The 20753-nt window shown below is 42.1% G+C and overlaps 1 protein-coding gene across 12 annotated transcripts in view; it reads right to left on the bottom strand.

The window, feature by feature from the left end:
• Positions 1 to 20753, bottom strand: part of GRID1 (glutamate ionotropic receptor delta type subunit 1) — a 982837-nt gene that overhangs the window by 87145 nt on the left and 874939 nt on the right. For 11 of the 12 annotated variants that reach the window (XR_013233727.1, XM_077350620.1, XM_077350625.1 and 8 more), the window contains 3 exons: positions 10418 to 10519; positions 4986 to 5183; positions 1199 to 1523 (listed from right to left, as the gene is read on the bottom strand). Coding sequence is in view for 11 of the 12 variants with exons in the window: in XM_077350620.1 (XP_077206735.1) it covers positions 1199 to 1523; positions 4986 to 5183; positions 10418 to 10519 (625 nt within the window). In the remaining variant the exon portion in view is untranslated. The remainder of the gene's footprint in view (positions 1 to 1198; positions 1524 to 4985; positions 5184 to 10417; positions 10520 to 20753) is intronic. The other variant, XM_077350621.1, reaches the window with a different exon arrangement.

Genomic DNA, 20753 nt, shown 5'->3' with positions numbered 1-20753 from the left:
TTCGGGGGGGGGGGATAATGGAATCGTGTCTGAGCAACTCTTTGGGCACAATCCAGCTAACATTAAACACTTTTGGATCTCATCTGCCTTAGTCAGAAACAATTAGCAATGGTCTCCTTCATCCAGTTACTGTATTTATGTTCCACCTCCTTTCTGAGAGCTCAAATTGGTTTATAGGGAGAGAGTGATCTCATTTGACCCTTCACAACAACCCTGCAATCAATTGATGAGAGAAATTGGTTTCTCGAAGATTCACTTGTGAACTTCATGGCCTGATTTGTGAATAGTCTCCCTAGTCCAAGTCAGTTTAGAATATTTTCACCTTGCCTACTGACTAGCAGCAATTCCTAGGATACCATAGGCTATAAATCGTAAACATCACCAGCCCTTACTGATCTTTATCTTCTTCTTCCCGGTCCTCCCTCCTGCCCACTCTGCCCTCTTTTCTCCCTCCCCCCTTCTAACAGGCTATAACTGATCTCAGAAATTCAGGTTTGCTGCAGCAGTGTTAAAGTGCAGTTTTATACAACTTTTAATCTGGTTTAATTGATGAACCATTGTATTGAGTTTTATACTACGTAAACTGCCCTGAGATGGGGAAACTGGGGTCGAGGGGATCTAAATCATGAAACAAATAAGATAAATAAATAATAACTTGATTTTTATAGCTTGCCCTTGTACAACATACTGACTCCAGCCATCAAAGTGCTACCCATATATAAATGGCATACACTGACCTTCAAACATTCATACATTTTTATATGGGTATTTGCAAATTCATTGGAATTTCTTTTAGGTCGTTGGTATGGTTCACATCTATATCATTTTGCATAATCAAGCTATTCTTGGGTTAAAGAAAGAGAAATGCACTTTGGAAATAACTACTTCGTGCATCAACGTGTAGCCTTTCTTTTTAACTTGGGGGGGGGGGGAGAGAGAAACGCAAAATAAATCAAGCTGGGACACCTTGACAGGCATCAGGGTGTGCCGAAACAAGGACGTGTTTTTATGAGTTGGGAACTGGTGTTCTGTGTATCCTCAAGTGTATTTTTAGCAGCAAAACACACTCTGTAATGTACCCTTCAAGCCGTTATTCGCCAGAGGTTAATACATGGCTTAGCCTTTTGTTCCGAGATTGAAAAGTCGTGAACGGCCATCAGCACCCTTTCAGTCAGTTAGCAAACAGGTGAGCCTGTACCTTGCTGAACGAAGGCCCCGTATACTATCCAAATGGCGCTGTGAAGGGTCGAGGAAGGGGAGGCCCCCGGCTGGGAAGAGTTCTGGGCTCTCACTGCCTGGATTCGGTTCAGGACGAAGATCAGGACGCCGACGACCGGGATGGCAGCCGCTATGCAAGCCCACACGGCAAAATCAAAGGGGGCGAAGAGGGAAAAGATGTTGATCTTCTCTTCCGGCTTCTTGATTAGGATTCCGACGGAATAATCCATGTAGCGCTTGCTGAAGTCTACGACGCTCTCCCGTTCGGGCGTGATGGTAATGGCGGAGATGGCCAAATCGGCTCTCTGTAAATGGATTAGAAACAGCAGTCAAAATACGGTTCTTGTCTAATGGGACTCTGGATTCCTTTGGAAGATTTCTGACAGTCAAGGAAGGCCGGGATAGACATGGGTTGCTGGCCTATGCTAGAACACATCTTATGTGTTTCAAGGTTGTCTCACTATTCCCTCCAAATGGGGGACATTTGGGTGTTTCTGGAATACCATAGAATCTACCGTGCAAACCAGTCATTCTCTCCCGGAGAATTAATTTCTGTAGTCTGGAGATTAGTTATAATTCCAGGAGATCTCTAGGCCCCACCAGAAGGCTAAGCAAGGAGAGGCCAAACAGTGAAGGTTGTAGTGAGAGAAAGACTGTACAAAGGCAGCTGGCAAAGCTATACCAAAAGGGATTATCATAGTGTAGATTCTGCTGGCTGGTTGAAAATGCTGCACCAATATTGGAAGTAATTCTTTCCTTTCCTTTTCCTTCTCACTTGATACAAGAGGGATCAGCACATAGATGAGCTATTAGTACAGCAGAATTATTCAAGGTTTTCCTGAATTGGACCGCTGAAGACTGGCTACAGGTCCGGTAGTATATGTGTGAATGCTCTAGGCCAGGGGTAGTCAAACTGCGGCCCTCCAGATGTCCATGGACTACAATTCCCATGAACCCCTGCCAGTGAATGCTAGCAGGGGCTCATGGGAACTGTAGTCCATGGACATCCGGAGGGCCGAAGTTTGACTACCCCTGTTCCAGGCCTTTAAAAAATAATTCCACTTACACAGAAAAATTAGCAAGTTAATGCAGCTAGTCTAGCATGGTACTAATAGGGTAGAAGGATTTAAAGAGGCTGTATGCCTAAAAATCAATCACTTGCAATCCAGAAAAGGGAAAATAAACCCACATAATTTTACTAAGCAAGAAGAAAGGCCATACTAATGAAGCCAAGGACTGAAGAATGAAAACAGTGGTACATAAGGTGAATAATGTTGCTTCCCACAGCACATGATTTTGCAGCATGTGTTGATTAGCTATAATAATAGGATAATTTTGCATTCAAAGAAATTAGTACACATCAAGGCCAGGGATCCAAAGGGCCCAAAGACCTGGATGTATCAAAACATCTGTATTAAAACCGCTTTTGAAACTTCACTCAGTGACGTGTGTATTTGCATGTTGTGCTGCTTCTTACAAAAAAAAATTCTCTCTCTCTCTATTATATCATACAATTCAGTTTTAGCCCCGTAAGTTCATTACAGTCTTGGTGCTTCAACCTCATCAAATGGTACAGTGTGCTACTGGAAATCCTCCCCACAGCCCCTCCAACCTCACATAATGAGACAGTTGGCTGCTGGCAATGCTCCCAAAAGGTGTGGCTGACATTTTGCACAAACAGGACAACATACATTTTTAAGCTTTGGCACGTGTCAACATGTCTTCAAGTAATCATACATACTGAAGTTGAAAAATATTCTTGATCTAGTCACACAACGGTGTGAATCAAAAGGATACACTTACGTGTCTGCCCAAAATGTAACGATAAAAGAAGGCTTATGCTGATTATTAACAACAGGGTGTTGGATTTGCTTTATCTACCTACTCTAAGAATGCCAGTCCCTGAGAAGGACCTGGAGATCCCCCCGGAACTATAGGTCATCTTTAGACTAAAGAGATCAGTTCTCCTGGAGAAAATGGCTGCCTTGGAGGGTAGACTCCATAGCATTATACAACACCGAGGTCCCTCCCTGCCCCAAATCACACCCACTCCTGGCTCCACCCCCAAAGTCTCCAGGTCTTTCTCAACCCATAGCTGGCAACCATTCTCCCCAACACTGACAGATATGGTTTTAGAAAAGTTTTGATTTTAGAAAAGCTTGCAAGCAAAGTATTTGAAAGGGGACAGTGGAAGGGCTGTTTTCCTGAAGTCACTTGTGAACTTCCTACCCTTTTAGTGCTTAACAGTAAATGAAAAGGCAATAAACAGGGACACTCTTGCTAGATCCCAGTTGCTCAGAGAAGAGTCTTTTTTTTTATTTGTGGGAGAGACAGCGTTTCAGCACAACAACAGGAAACACATCAAAAAGAGGTATGCAGGCCTGGGTATTGGAGTACTTTGAAATGGTGAGAAGAGATTGAGAATATCCCATTAGCACATTATTGTGATAACTGTTTCCTCAATTTGTGTCTTGCTCTCATTTGCATCCTAAACCTTCTCACAGCAGAAACACTAGATAAGAAGCTTCTAAGCAGAGTGTGGGAGAGCAAACTATTCAGAAATGACCATCCTGCGGAATATGAATGCTTAGGATTTCATTGGATTGTTATGACAGCCCTCATACCCCGTCTGAAATGAAGTGATATTTCCTGCCAGATACATTCTGGCATCTGTACTCTTGAGGATTCAGCAATGAAATCTGTTCTGCACCCCTTTAGCAACCTTCACTTAATCCTGAAGGCGAAAGAAAATCATACGCAATACAAATCCTTTGGTATTTGTTTCCTGTTTTCTGGATTTTGATAGCCCCCCCCTCCCTTTTTTTTTCCAAGGCAAAAAACTTCGACTTCATCTTAGGAAACGCAGTCCCCTAATAATTACAAAACAGTGTAAAAAATTACTGATTTTTAAAAAGTACATGAAAGATGTCTAGTATACTTACAGAATGATCAAATAAAACAATGGAATAGGTTGCCCTGGCAAAACGTACATGCATATTTGATGCAAAACAGATCAATATCAGATTTTAATAGAAAATGGAGTGCTCTATTAGAATATAGAGAAAGCAGAATGGAAAGAATTAACTCATTTATATGTGCTATATGTAAATGGTGGAAGTACGAACTCAAGGGGAAAAAATAAGTATTTTTGAAAACCTTCTAAGCTAAGGTATACTGCGGCATATCAGCTTGATAGTCATAGCTCTGTAAATGAAATATGTAGCACCTCTCTCTTTTCTTGGAATATCTTTTCCTTTTCTGAATAAATAAAATCTACATTAAAAAGTACATGAAAGATGTCTAGTGTACTTGAAAATTAAGGCAGAGTGGCTTTTAGTAGGACGGCTAAAGCAGAAAAAATATTTTACTAGGTAGGCTACTCAGGATTACATTCTATGCTACATGCAACACACCTCAGAATTGTGAGGTTTGAACTCACAACCGTTTGACACAATGTATTAACTTAGAGCTTGCCACTAAACAGTCTACCTGTGACATTTTCCTCATTTCTACCATTTGGGTTTTTATTTTTTTTACAAAAACAGAACTCCCAATTTTGGTTTCTGGGTTGCAGTAAAATAAAATCCAAAATTGTAAGCCGCTTTGAGTCTCCCATTGAGAAGAAAAGCAAGGTATAAGCATTTTTAAAAAAACTGACATAAGGGGTAGATAATTTAGATAAGAAGCATGAGGGTGAATATTGATCTACATAGAAGCTTCAATTAGAGATGGTTTCTCATTGATTCCACTGTTCCTGTGAGATGTACCTTGTTAATAAGTTCTCCTATCATGCCATTCCAGGAGCTGTTATAGAGCTGTTGTCCATATTTGCCATCTGGAGATTGATAGATCTCATACTTGAAGCCCAAATTCTTCGAAAGTGCATCCAGGACGTCAATGGAAAAGCCTTTGTAACGCTTGGGTTGCCCGAGAATATTTTCAGCCACCATCACAAAAGGTTCTTCCTGAGAATAAAGCAAGGTTTCAGCTGATTATTCGTAATTACATCCAACAAGTCTCCAGATTGTTGGTTCTTGAGGAGCTTTCAGAATTAACAAACTGCACTTTGTAATTCACATGGACGAAGAGGATCCTTGCAGGGTGGCCATTTCAATAAGACATACAGTACGTGCTAATTTGTTTTGAGGATCTCATATCTACTGATTTTAGTGTTGTTTGCTTTGGGCGATCTTTGCAAAGATGGTTTCCACACTGTCTGTTTCCACACTAAAATCTGACTTTCCAAGTGCAGAACTCAATAGCCCTCTGACTTATGGCATATTTTGGAAATTCCCAGTTACAATGATTTCATTGGTCAAGGTGGAATCTAATTCAGGGCTGCCCAATGGAGAAATGTGTGCATTTGGTTCCCCCCTCCAAATTGCCATTTTGAGACATTTGTGCACAACCCTTTTCTCATCCCCTCCCCCTCCCTTCCTCACTCTCCCTCCCTTCAGCCCAAAGCATCAGCCTTTTTCTTTTTTAAAAAATGTGGATTATCATGTTTAAAAGGTAAAGGTAAAGGTATCCCCTGTGCAAGCACTGAGTCATGTCTGACCCTTGGGGTGACACCCTCTAGCTTTTTCATGGCAGACTCAATATGGGGTGGTTTGCCAGTGCCTTCCCCAGTCATTACCGCTGGGTACTCATTTTACCGACCTCGGAAGGATGAGTCAACCTTGAGCCAGCTGCTGGGATCGAGCTCCCAGCCTTATGGGCAGAGCTTTCAAACTGCATATCTGCTGCCTTACCACTCTGTGCCACAAGAGGCTCTTGGGTTATCATGTTACGATGCTGTTTTTAGCAATAAAAACAGTGACAGTCTTCCAAGTTGCACTGCAGCAACGTTGTAACACATTCCATTAAAAAAACACTTCTAGTATACTAGGGGGGAGGCAATCAAGGGCACAGAATGGTAGAATTTAGGGGCACAACAAAATGAAAGGTGCAAGCAGGCACCATTTTGGGGGGAAAAAAGAAAACGTTTTTAGAAAAAGGGAAGGGAACAAAGCATCATGGGAGGTTGCCTCTGTTCTACTCAGATGTGGAACACATATGATGAATTTCAGCATGGGAAACAAGGGGAGGGAAGCCCAAATGCAGAAAGCCTAGAGTTGACTCACAGCATCCAAATCCAAAGCAAGGCTAAAACAAGATATGTCTCCTAATGCAGAAATGGTCAAAGTAGTGCTGATGTGTTTTTAGGGCAGAATGGCTCACCTCCAGGACAAAGAGGAACTATGTTCAAGAGGTACAATAGCCAAAGGGAGGGAAATCATAACAGATGGGGCAGGGACTGTACTAAAGAACTCAGGTGAGCAGTCTGCATCTATTTTAACATATTATGATCAAAGGGGAAAGGAAAAAAAAACAAAGGAAAAGCAAGGAATTTTGGTGATGGGTGGAGTGGGGGCTCGCATTTGTTATACTGCAGACATCAGTCTCTTTCAACTCAGATTTGACATTACAAACAAGCAACTGGCATTCCTGTACCATTTTGAGAAGGAAGGAAAGCAACATATTGAGGTCATAATGTTCAGCACAGCAAATAACTTCCAAGTTAGGCATTGTTTTTGCAAGTATATCTATTGCAGAAGCTGCAGTAAACTGGAGGCCTTTCATGTTCAGAGTACTGGGGGTATGTACTATACTGCTAAAGAGAGGGACAAACAAACAGCGCCCGGGAACATTATTAACTTGTAAGTAGAAAATGTCACTGGAGAGATGGCTACCTATAGACATCTACCCCAATAAGACATGCATAAGACATATCTATACTAACTACACTAAACTATGGGTGCAGTAATGGGTTTAAACTACATGTAGAATGGTGCCTCTTGTGGCGCAGAGTGGTAAGGCAGCAGACATGCAGTCTGAAAGCTCTGCCCATGAGGCTGGGAGTTCAATCCCAGCAGCCGGCGCAAGGTTGACTCTGCCTTTCATCCATCCGAGGTCGGTAAAATGAGTACTCAGCTTGCTGGGGGGTAAACAGTAATGACTGGGGAAGGCACTGGCAAACCACCCCATATTGAGTCTGCCATGAAAACGCTACAGGGCATCACCCCAAGGGTCAGACATGACTTGGTGCTTGCACAGGGGATACCTTTACCCTTTAGAATGGTGCCACCTATATATCAAGAAAAAAATTCCATCACAGCCAGAATAGTTCAGCGGTGGAATCGGTTGCCTAAGGAGGTAGTGAGTTCCCCCTCGCTGGTGGTCTTTAAGCAGTGGTAGGACATATATTTATGGATGTTTTAGGGTGATTCTGCAGTGATCAGGGTGTAGGACTAGATAGCCTGTATGGACCCTGTATAGAAATAAGCCTCCTTAAGATGCATCCAAGTTAGGAACTCGTCTTGGTATAATGATTCCGCAATGGATCTCAAAGTCTCCATTCTGAACTTGTGCAGGTTTATTACCCTGTTAAAAAATGTTAAATCTAGAATCTCCCCCCAGTTCCCGTTGGGCATGGAGACCGTAAAGAAAAAGGAATACATCCCTTTGGAGTGCTCATAATCTGGGACTTTCTCTATAACCTGGATGGCCAGGAGGTACATGAATAGAGGCATAGGGTACAGCTTGGGAGCACTCTCTGTAATAGGAAAAAATTTCTCGGACTCCAACATGGCCCTACTCTTTTTTTGACGGAATGTTTTGAGGATCTGGTTCTGATGACTGCAGCCTGGCTTGGGGCATTGCCTACTAGGCCTGATGTCTCCCCCTGAGAATCCGCTTGGTCCCCTTCTGAGAAGAACTCCTCCTCTCTGTCAAAGTGAGCCATGTCTCAGTTCCAAGGGGAATTAGATAAATTAATAAACCTTAAAATGGCCACCGCAATTGTGCAATGGCAAAAAAGAAACTGCTGCAGCCAAATGATTGTGGCCAATGAAGTAATCTCTTCCCTTAGCCTTGCCCAAACAAATCAACTAGCGAAAATTAGAGGAAGAAAAAATGGACAGTAAATTTAAAAAGGAACAATGGAGGAAAGGAAGAAAAATATAATGCTCATCAAATTCAGCAGTAGAGTTCCTAGATCTCTGCATTCCTTTTACTCGAGGCAGGAGAAATACTGGAGGGGAGGGGCTGCAGAGCGCATGCCAGCATTCCCCAGGAGGGCATTGCATTTAAGTTTAACTCCTGCCTCTCTGGAAGTGGATGAGAAAACCTGCCCTTCAGATGTCTTCCACTCCAGAGGGAGAACATTAGTTCCCCAACACCATGTCTGTTTGTCAAATGGGTCATGGAACAACAACTGGCTGAAGAAGCATTTGGTTTGGCTCAGGAATTTCACGCCTCCTAAGGTCGAGAAGTTCAGGGAGTTGTGTGTTGTGTCCCTGCTCTGGAACAGCACAAGTTCCTGAAGACTTCAAAAAGCTTTGCAGGACTTTACACGACCCCATCTAAGCAATGAATAGTGTCCTAGACAGAGAAACACTTGCAGTTTTGAGGAGAATTGCTTGGTGATTTAATGAAAGGCTTTCCCTCAGAGAACATGGTAATTTTAACAGATAAATCAAAACTCATGGGCATTTGGCACCGTTCTCCACATAACACCGATACAACTCTGTAATGTAAATCTGCCTGTAAGTGCGGCACAAGTGCCTTATTATACTGAGATAAGTGACATGAGAAAAGGATTGATTGTAAACAAAACAAATTTTAGAATTGTGTGGCTAGCCCACTTCTGCTTTGCAATTCCAGGCAGACACCGAATGGCCATCTGCTTCAGCTTAGCGAGTGAGAAAAAAAAATGAGTTCTGATTGAAGGTATTTCCCAAAGAAGTCCTGGCCCAACAGACGATGTCGCTTGCAGGCCCAGTTCTGTAAGCACCCTTCCAGAGCCCTTCAATATCTAGAATCAGCTCAATAATAGAAAACTAATTAAATTAATCTATGTAGGGCAGCTCCACAACACCCATTTCCTTTCACTAACTGTGCATTTCTGTAATCATTCACTGGCACTTAATCTTGTGAAAGGATTCAGTGCGAATTGACAACCTTTTAAAAAGAAAGAAAAGAAAGCTGATTTGCCCGCTGTACTAGCCATTGACACTTTCTCAACCAGTGTTTTATGAAACCCTGAATGGGTGGGAATAAACTGATTTTTTAATATATGTTTTTTAAAATGTTAGACATTTATTGGGTGATATGTCAACTGCCCCCCCCCCCGCCCTCCCAAAATGGCCAATGATGGGCCTGGAGGGAGTGGGAAGGGGAGGGGCTCTGGGTGGCTGTGTACACAGCTATGCTTTCCAGCTGTATTCTACATCAGGGGTAGTCAAGCTGTGGTCCTCCAGATGTTCATGGACTACAATTCGCATGAGCCCCTGACACCATTTTCTGGCAGTGGCTCATGGGAATTGTAGTCCATGAACATCTGGAGGACCACAGCTTGACTACCCCTGTTCTACATCATCACACAACTTCTGAGGTTTCTTGAAGTCTGAAGAGTGTTTCAGGTGTTTCTCCATGGTAAAAACGTTGAGAAAGCCTGCCTTAGTCAAACTATGCAGAGTGCATGCCAGCCTATGCACAACACATTGAAAACATCTTGCAAAGGTAACCAAATGTATAGGAAAACCGGGCTCCTGAATCTTTTACATGGAATGAGGAATTGTGGCAGGTAGAAGACATTGTGCAGAAAAGTTGTACCCACTCCAATTCTCTCTTCTGCAGCACATTTAAAAGTACAGAGCTCCAAGGCTTCCTTTTCATCTGGTTTCATGGCATCTGGGCACAATTTTCAGATCCCCTAGACATCTACGAATCTCACTGCTGTTACAAAAACTGGAGAAATGGATCTACGAAGCCCTATTCTTGCTTTAGCAAGTGGCACATGAAGCTAGAGGAGACAAGAGGAGAAGCCTTTAAGAGGGGGTGGGGGATAAACGAAAGGCTTTAAAAGAAGTCAGTGGGGTATATCCATCCATAGAGTTCCAAAGGCTGAAATCCTCAGAAGAGGGGCCAGCAATGTCTACTGGTTATGCTGTCTCACTACAGGTCCTCACTTAGCCCCCAAAGCTGTTCCCAAAGGGTCTGCTGATCTCCAGGAACAAATTTGGAAGGGGAGAGGGGGTCAATGGTCTACAGTGAGAGGGGAAAGTCTGCTCCACAAGGGTCAAGGACGGTTGGATGCATCCCTTTACTGAGCATCACTTTTGAGTATTTTGCTTCCTCAACTCAAACATGGTCATACCAAGACAGTCACCACTTTCAGTGTTAATCCTTGCAAGTCGCTGCCCAGGCGTCGTTCCTGCAGACTGCCGTTCAGCCCCTTCTCGGAATCCCACGTTGCCAGCTGCAAGTGGAAAAAGAGCAAGTGTCAGAGGAAAAGACATTTCAGGGGTTGTGAAAGAAACTTCTAACAGCTGCCATAAAGGAATGGTATGAACATCAAGCAGAGGCCCAGAGACAAGAAGATCACGATGTTCAATTAGCACCAAATTGTCAGGATCATAATTATCAAGCTCTAAAGGGATTAAAGAAATCACAAGAACTTAGGGTTGCATGTCTTCCCTTCTAGGCTTGTTAAAGCTATCATTTCAGCAAGTCAATTTGCTGCACATTGCTTATGGGTGGCTTTAGGCTCAGAGCTCAATCTCTCCCTCTATGTTTTCATAATTATTCCCATTCATCTTAAGGCACACTTATATGAGCTGTTTGCCATGGATCAGTGATGGTCTGCAAAATCTGTAGCTTGTTCCTTAATGTACATCTGATGTATCACATACAAGGCTAAGATCGTACAATGACACCATGCCGAAAGCTATAAGAAGAGAAGCGAATCCACCTTACAGGAGTGTGATGGAAACCAGAAACCACAATCAGAATTTCATTTCCTCTACAAAGCCAAGATCTCAAGTTGTCGTGCAATGCCAATTCCTATTCAAAGTTCTCTATCCTTCTTCCGTATTCAAAGCTCTCTATCCTACCTGCCCTCCTTCCAGATCCCCTTTGACTAAGCAAGCTGAGGTTGGTGTCACTGGGAGCTGTATTCCCCTTTCATTCCAGCTTATTCCAGTTTTATCCCATTCAACTTTGGTAGCTGTGTGAATGGACAACCTGGCGTAGTAGCTGAGGTGGTTTCATGAGAAGAAACATGATCAGAAAATAGGTTACTATCCTCTTCTCATGTTTCTCCCATTGGCCTCAGTCCTGTCCCATTGTATTTGGGAATGGCGATTTTAAATATTCTCCCCAACTCTTGCATGAGGCCATGCTGGGATTCTCCCAGCCAATGCACATCACGTTATGAAGACACAGCGACACTTGCAAACAGCTGTTTTTTAAAACCATTCTTGTAAGCGGCCTCAAACCACAAGAGTAGAAGCTGCTGCTCATACTGACGCCATGCCTCAAGCAATGCCTAAAGGTATTATTGGCCTGCCCTCGATAGGCAGAGGAGAACTCTATGTTCTGAGCTCTGCATATATGGAAGTTTAGCATGCCTGTGAGAGCAACAGTTGCCACCAATGGGCAAGAAATCAGAATGGATGTGGTTGCTAAGCTGTGGCAGAATAGTTGTAGCCTCCGGTCCCCCTCCCCACTCCCATAGTGTTAGTAGGCAACATAAAACATCTAAACACATGGGATATTAATGCAATAAGTCTATCATACAGTGTTACTTGAAATATTGAGGGATGACCCAAAATTCAGCCATCTTGGTATAGAAGAAGAAGAATTGGTTCTTATATGACACTTTTCTCTACCTTATTATCTACCTTTTCTCTTATATGCCACTTTTCTTTTTTCTCAAAGCGGCTTACATTCACCTTCCCTTTCTTCTCCCCACAACAGACACCCTGTGAAGGAGGTAAGGCTGAGAGAGCCCTGATATCACTGCTCAGTCAGAACAGCTTTATCAGTGCTGTGGCGAGCCCAAGGTCACCCAGCTGGCTGCATGTGGGGGAGCGTGTAATCAAACCCGGCTTGCCAGATTAGAAGTCAGCGCTCCTAACCACTACACCAGGCTGGTTCTTGTAGTGTTTAAGAGTGGTGGCTTCTAATCTGGAGATCTGGGTTTGATTCCCCACTCTCCCATAGAAAGTCAGCTGGGTAACCTTGGGCCAGACATGGTTCTCTCGGAGCTATTTCTCACAGAACAGTTTCTCTTTCAGAGCTCTCTCAGCCTTACCTACCTCACAGGATGTCTGCTGTGGGGAGAGGAAGGAAAGGCAATTGGGAAGCTGCTTTGAAACTCCTTTGAATAGTGAAAAGTGGGGTATAAAACTCAATTCTCCTTCATCTTCATTAACAGTCATGAATGCTGATTCTCTAAATAGACCAGCAAGCTCCTTGGTTTATTCTATAAACTGCTCTCCTGAAGGGCAAAGACAGCCAGATGGGAACCATCTTGTTTCAAGTACCTTAAAACAATATGGGCCAATACACTTCAGGATCCTGGGGGCACTTTGTGCCAGCCCCCCTCCCCGAGAATGGTACCTTAGCAACAAAAGGAAGAAAAACACTCATAGTCTGCTAAAATCCTACCAGTCAAAAATTGAGGGCATATGCAGCCATATGCTCCATCCTTTTCTCCCCCTTAGGTGCCAGCCACCAGCATTCTGAGTTGCAGAGTCTATCTTTAGTATGTGCTATATTTATTACACTTCCGAAAATCTGAACAACAGACTATCCCTTCTGTGTGTGAGAGAATGAATAACAGGATTTGTTTTAATCCAATTTTTGTGCCCTTGTATCTCATGACTCCTAAAGTTACTGCAATAATAAAAAAGTATCCCTTTCTGAGCCACCCAAGGCTGATGATCATCAATCCCTAAATCTAAAATAACACAAGAATCTGTTAGAGACCACCTAAATTCTAAAATATCTATCAAGTATCTTCTTATGGAATGCGTAGGATACAGAATATCAAGGAGAACCGAATTCAGCTACATTTTATGTCAAGAAGGTTTTATGTCAAAAAGATTATACTGATAAATCTGAGTGAAATATTGCTTATTTCACAAGCCATATTTTCTCTATCATCAGGAAGAGGCTGACCCTATTTTACTAGAATGAACTGTATAGAATTCGGTTCCTGTAGGCGGGTAAGAAACTGTAGAGAGGTAAATAACCTCAGTTCAACAGGGAGGATTATTCAAATAGTCGCTCGTCCAGTCTGTGGAGAATTATGTCTGCGCCATTGGAGTGGGGGCAAACGTGCACCTATATGTATTCATAGTCATAGAGCAAAAGAGAGAAAGGTGTCCCAGCTGAATGAAAGCTGGACTTTCCTGTGGAAAGCTATCGGCTTTGTTAATAATAAATATCTCATTTCTTCAACTACAAGTGCTTTCCAATTTGTGTAATAGGCAGTAAAAAGGTATGGGTTCAAGGGAGGCGGAGCCATGGCACTTGGATAGCTCGATTACTTCGAGCTCCTGTTCCACTGAGGGTCAATCACTGCTGTGATTGACAGAATCGGGTTTTGGGTACGCTAACCCAACCATAAATCTTCTCAGGAATTCCTTGTGAATCTCTGGGGCCTCTCTGTTCCGCAGGGAAATTAATCTCCCACTGGAACGTAAGCTCAGTGTGCACAGGGTCCAGCAAGCGCCGTCCGCCATCTTAAAATCTTTTTTCCTTTTCTTCTTTTTTCAACTCTGCAATCTACAAAGCTTATTTTAATCTTCCAAGATAATTGGACACCTCCCAGCAAGACCTTCAACTCACTACAACTCCGGAGCGAAAACATCTGGCAGACATCAGATCGAGCCTACAAACAGTGAGTGGGGTTTCCCTCGGCACCTTCTTCCCTGGAATGAACTCTCGGCGTGGAGAGTTGCTCTCGCTAATCCAAACAAGCCAGAGTGACAGGATTTATTACCACTGAGGGGGTGAAGCAGCCAAATTCCAAGATATTGAGTCATTAATCAACGCAGAGATGCAAGTGCTTTTCCGCTTCTCCGTCTATACTTTCCCCCCCGTTTCTGGCTCTGCTTGATGCCACCTCATCATGAGGCAGGCTAATTTTCTTTTCTAAGCGAAGAAGGACTTAAATCAACTCAAACTAATAAGTATTATATCTGTTTTTGGTCTTCGAAGATAAGAGAGATTAGAGCCGTGGAATCTCGCGAGAACTAAGCTCTAGAAACATTCCTTTAATTCAAAACAGACTGTTGCTTTCGTTAGGACTCTGTAGGACCTCTACTGGCTATCTGCAAAATTGCAAATATATTTTGGAAACAACATATGCATAATTGATTAACAAAATTCCAAACCTGGAACATGTTTTCGTTTAAAAAATTTGCATATCTTCTAGATAAACAAACACAAGACCTGAAAGAATCTCTAAATGGTTCACTTAAAAATATGCTCATGGAGTTTAAAGGCATTAAGGAAGAAGTCTCTAACAGGAATGATGAACCAATGGTAGTGGCTGATGATAGCTTTAAACAAGATGGAAAATTACCAGCAGAAGAGGAATCTGAAATTATGGAGATGGAAAAGGGGATGTCAGAGTCTTGCAGCTCAGATAAGGACACCCTACCTGAGAAGATATATAGCCACTCCAAAGCAACAATACACAAGAAAGACATATGGATCTGCGGTGAAAGCAATCGATTGAAAGGAGCTTCATGGAAAAACATCTGTACTGATATTGGAGTCCAGGAGGTACAACTGCTTCAAGATTTATCGATGTATACTTCGAGGGAAAGACTACAACTGTACTTTCCCAGCCAAAGACCAATAGGACAGAACATTAGTCAACGGGAGCTACAAGACGTAATAAGCCTCGAAATGAGACCTCCTTAAGAAGCTTGGGGAATGGAAATGCAACACAGTGGTCGAAATTCCTTTCCTCTTTTACCTCCTGTATGTAGCCATATAGGCAATATAACTAGTTAAGAAGTTAATCTGGGGTCTAAGATCTTTTAAGTAAGCTGAATCTGTATTATTAAACCTAATTTCGCACTGCCTACTAGCTCAAAATCAAAGCATAACTAAAAGGAGACACCTAATGGAATGGGCTTATATTATAGTGTGGGGTTTTAGATTTCCTATGATAGCTGAATTTGAATTATCTAGCATATCTCTGTAGTGACTTTCAGCCTAAATTTAATGCATAACTAAAAGAAGGTTTTTAACTGAGGAGGTGTAAATATAACTAACGAAAAATCTATTCTATTAATTAATGAAGACTCCATTTTATTATTTCTGGTATTAACAATGTATACTTATACATATTTGTTTCTCTTCTTTCTGTACAATTAAGCAGGCTTATTCTTTTTTTTCCTTTTTCCCTTTTTCTAGTGAAAATGTGGAGGGCTCTAGGACTACGTTAAGTATAAACTGTTTATGATTGTTAAAACTATCAGAAACTATGCAAACAAATGTTGAAATGATGGTAACAAGGTAGACTTCTCTTTTTAAATGTGGTGCAAACGTGAAAAAGTCTATAAAAAGTCTATAAGCTTTGGGTAAAAGTCCATAATATTGTAGCCAGTTTATAATCTTAAATGGAGAGAAGAGGGTTTTTAAGATTGAAACAGGGAACCAAAATGTTTTTCCACAGTGCTTCCTAACCCACATACAGAGCTTCTTCTTCTATGCGACGACGGCAGAAAAACTAGAATTGGCCAAGAAATGGAAAACGTAAGAACTACCCTCGACAGAAGACTGGGTGAATAAACTAGCTGATCTTACCAAGATAGTCAAACTGACACTAAGAGGTCTTTCAAGAACAATGGGGCCCTTACCTGAACTATTTACAAAAGGGATTAAAAATGGGGAACCAAGTGTATCAAATGAAGAGTATAGCTCTCCTTTTCTGTATTAACAATGTAGATTGCATGTATCTTACTGTCTTCAACTCTTCAATTCTGGAAAATAAAATAAAAACTTTCTATAAAAAAAAAAAAAAAAAAAAAAAGGTATGGGTTCATTTTACTACTCTCGGGAGGGTGGGATAGGGAATCAAACCAGTTAATCTTGAGTTAGCTGGAAAAAATAACTTTGGTAAGAGATTTAGTGAGAAAGAACATTCCTTATAGTAGATGCTATAAACCAAAGGCAGGACATTTTCTGTCCTGGCCTCCAATTGGTGGAATGAGCTCCTAGAAGAGATCGGATCCTTGTTGGAGCTGTCCCAGTTCTGCAGGGCCTGCAAGGCGAAGCTCTAACAGTGATTTTTCTATTGTTTTAAGGTTTTTAATGTTTATGCTTTATAAAAGAATGCAAACATATGTTGTACACCACATAGAGCTGCAAGGCAAGAGCGGTATATAAATTCATTAAATAAATAATGTCATCCAATACAGAGTTAGTGACAGATTTTATTTTCCTGGGCTCCAAGATCACTGCAGATGGGGACTGCAGCAATGAAATTAAAAGACGCTTGCTCCTGGGGAGGAAAGCTATGGCAAATCTAGACAGCATCCTAAAAAGCAGAGACATCACCCTGCCAACAAAAGTGCGTTTAGTCAAAGCTATGGTCTTCCCAGTTGCAATGTATGGCTGTGAAAGTTGGACCATAAGGAAGGCTGAGTGTCAAAGAATTGAGGCTTTTGAACTCTGGTGCTGGAGAAGACTCTTGCGATGTCTTGTTGGGGTGGAAGGCCTGGAGGATCATTGTCCATGGGGTCTCGATGGGTCGGACACGACTTCGCACATAACAACAACAAAATACAGAGTTACACCCTTCCAAGTCCCCCAAAGGGTGTAACTCTGCTCAGGATGTCACTGTTAGATGCTTACAGTGGTTGGAATGGAGAACAGACTTCCAGGTGAGAAATGTATTTATTTATTAGTTTTAATATACCGCCCCTGCCTGTATTATGGCTCGGAGAGGTTAACAATGTGTGTGACATGTGCATCGTCTATAAACGCCACAGTTAAAAACATTAAAAACTTATGATGCTCCATTACATCTTCACAATTAAGCCATGGTTTTGTGCCTTTCCTAACATATAATAAAAATACAACTGAAAGAATATCTAAATTAATATCCAAAACACTATGTGCCTTTTGGGGGAACCACATTGGGACTCCTGGCCAAAAACAGCACCATCCAAAGCAGAGTTACACCCTTCTAAGACCGCAAACTCAGAAAAGCAATGCTCCGCTTAGGAATGAGCTGCAAAAGTCCTCAGCTTACAATGTCACTTTGTCGTGATATGGAATTATTAGTGGAAATGACAGGAAAGGCTTTCTGCATCCACTGTGAAGTGTGAGCTTTTAAAAATTGTTTTCTAAACATCACATTTGTGCAACTGCAGCGGTTCATGCCCCAATATATCTTATGCAGTGACCTAAGAAAAGACAAAGGACCGCTCCTTGAGACAAGATTGTTTTTGCCAAGATTGGCTGATGTTAACAGAAAATAGGAGTCAAAACAGCGAGCAGCTTTAATGCACAAGTACAATGGTTCATATTCACCATCGTCATCTGTCCTAATCTGGGATGAGTTTAGAAGAAGAAGGGTTGGTTTTATGCCCTGCGTTTCACTACCAGAAGGAGCCTCAACGCAGCTTACAACAGCCTTCCCTTTCCTCTACCCACAACAGACACCCTTGTGAGGTAGGTGAGGCTGAGAGAGTTCTGATAGGACTGCTCTGTGAGAATAGCACGATCAGGGCTGTGACTAGCCCAAGGTCACCCAGGTGGCTGTATGTGGAGGAGCATGTCAATTAGCCCTCTTATTTTGTGAGTTGTCGCCCATTTGAAGATTGATGTTTGAAATAGACATGTAAAATAATATAACTAGCCACCATTATAAAGGAAATAACCACTGAGGAAGGTTTCCCATATGAAAATGGGTATTGTATCTAGGAACTCATTTTGGTTAAACACAAGAATTTCTATAATTTAAAAATACTTTGTTGTTCAGCCTTTTTTGGCATTTGAGCCTGGGCAGATAGTCCTGCCTCTTCCTGCTTTCATGCAGGGGAGCATTTGGCCCAGTGTACTTCATCTGCCCTGGATTTCTGCTCTTGCACAGGAGCCAAGAAAGCAAAGTTCCCTGTGCAGAAAAGGTCTATGCTTCATGTGCAAGCATGTTTTCAAATTCTAGGTATTTCAGCAAAGTGAAACAACATGGCTTTTGCCACTACAAAATGTTTGGGAGAGGAGCTTTTCTACACCAGCACAAAGGCCTTGGGGTAAGAATATTCTCCAGATTAACATATATGTATACTTTTTTGCAGGTTGTTTGGTGGGATAAACATTTGGGAAGAACGCAACTATAGAAGTGAGGAAGGAACAGAATGAAACTTGCTTCCAAATATGCCAAACTTAATATATGCTTAATAAGACAACTGCTTTCATGCAAGAGAGTCAGGGGCTTTTTGCACGGCTTCAAAATCGCACAATGGTTGCTAATTGGAAACGCTATTGATTTGCCTTAACGCACGACGTCGTAGACAATCTGCAACACTCCTGAAACCGATCAGCAAAAAGCGCTTCGTTGTAGCGCTTTCAGGGGAATCCCAAAAAGTGGATTCACCCTCCGGAAAGCGCTACACTCTTGCAAACAATCTGTAACACTAGCGATAAAGACCTGTGCGTTACCATTGTTGCGGTTTCTTCAAAGTCCCTCCTCCTGAGCCTGTCCTCCAAACTTCCGGCGAAGCGATCGCCATTTTTTTTTCTCCGAGCGAGCGGGGATAAACGCACCAGCGAGCCTCTTTCTGTTTAGAGGCTTCCCTGGCTTCAGTCCTTTACCTTTAGTCACTAAGCACAAACCACATAATAGCCCGTTTGCTGAAATAGTCCCTTTATTTTTTACACATTAATTCAGCCGAAAATCGGGCCCGTGAGAGGGGGGGGATTTTTTTTTTATCACTCGAGGCAGCGTGGCAACGATCATACGATCAAACGACAGCTCACATTAGGCAGCTGGATGGGTCTCTCCGTTGCAACGAATCTACCTAGATTCGTTGCTATGGGTCTATTTTTTTTTAAAAAAAAACCTTTCTTAAAGGGAAAGGGGCTGTTTGGGAGCATGCTAACGGCTGCCCATTGGCTGCTTGACGGCCAGGGGCGGGACGAGCTTGGCAATAGCGCTTCCTTTCTAGCGATTTCTGCCGAGACTGGAAGCCTGTGGGAAACGCTAAAAAACGCAACTGATTCCACTACAAAGGCAGGTATGCATAACGACGAATTCCACTATTTTAAATGGCGATTTTTCATTCCGCAAACAATTTGCAACAAAGATCCCCATGCGTAAAGGCCCTCAATAGTGATAAAGCAGAGCATGAGGTGAAGGCTATGTGCCCTACATTACTAGCATTTCTACACAAAACACTGCTATGGAAGACCTTCTGGGCACCATTGTCCCTGAAACACAACTACCTCTAAAAAAAAAAGAGGAATTGTGCTAGTTAATGCATGCAGAGGGAGGAGAAGGGAATTTTAATGAGCCAGAATAACAAATGAGAGGTATATGTGAGCATGCATGATATCCTTTATTCACTCATGTGAATAAAGAGAGAGAGAACCTGAAAAACACTATCGAATCTGTAAACTGGTATGGTTGTAGAACATGTGTAAATGACTTCACAGCTAACTGCATTCGTTAATGTGGTGAAAGGGTGACAACGAAGGATCTAGAACAGGGGTGGGCAAACTGCGGCCCTCCAGATGTTCATGGACTACAATTCCCATTCGCTGGCAGGGGCCCAAACCTATCTACTCCATGATTTTAATTAATACATGGCTTTACTGAATATCTTCCTAGATCCCATTTTCTCTTTACACCAAAGATATTCTTTCAGCAAACAGACAGATCTTAAATTGGGACAATTGCACATTGTTTTACCTTGTTCTTTCAAAAGTAGAAAGCAATTATTAAATCAAATGAAACCATTTGATGTATTGCTCGATTCAGCCTTCCGGCCTCTTCCCCCAAAACACAAAGTCCCAAACCATCTAAGTTTAGCTGCGACTAAATCCCATTGAAATCAGTGGAGGAAATGAGTTGTGACTAACAAGCTCCCATTGGCTAAAGGACTCATTCATAACTAACTTTAGCTGAATCAGCCCTCTCATTTTTAAGACTTAACATTTGGTGCATTTAAATGAAATCACCAACAAGGCTGGGAGTTCTTAAAGGCAGGTTGGAAATAAGCCAGAATAAGTAAAATTCTGTATTATGTTTGGTTCAAAAGGAAGAAAAGAGCTACAAGTTACTTCTTGCATATTAAACAGTTGGGTCCAAGGGGAGGACAATATCTCAAAGGCATTTTAATGGCCTTCTCCCATTACATACTAACCAGCAAAAAAAATAAATAAAAACGACAGTCTGTTTTGTTCATCAGGCTAAAACTGTGCATATAAAAAAATGAAAGGGAGAAGGTTGAAAAACGAGGGAAACCTTTTATCAAAATGACATTATTCTCTTCCTGACTCTTTGAGCCTCCAACCATTGCAGCCTCTTTGAGCCTCCAACCATAGCAGTTGTTCATAAGTGTGTCAATTCTGACTTCCATTTGCTCTAGCGGGCAGAGCGCAGTTTGCAGGATCAATGAATTTATGGATACGTACATCCATTTTTGACAGCTGACCTGTCAAGATCAGCACCTGAAAAACTC

Source organism: Paroedura picta, chromosome 8 (assembly GCF_049243985.1).
Source record: "Paroedura picta isolate Pp20150507F chromosome 8, Ppicta_v3.0, whole genome shotgun sequence".
NCBI classification, from domain to species: domain Eukaryota; kingdom Metazoa; phylum Chordata; class Lepidosauria; order Squamata; family Gekkonidae; genus Paroedura; species Paroedura picta.
The sequence above is the reverse complement of the archived record's forward strand: the minus strand, read 5'-3'. Positions and strand labels throughout refer to the sequence as shown.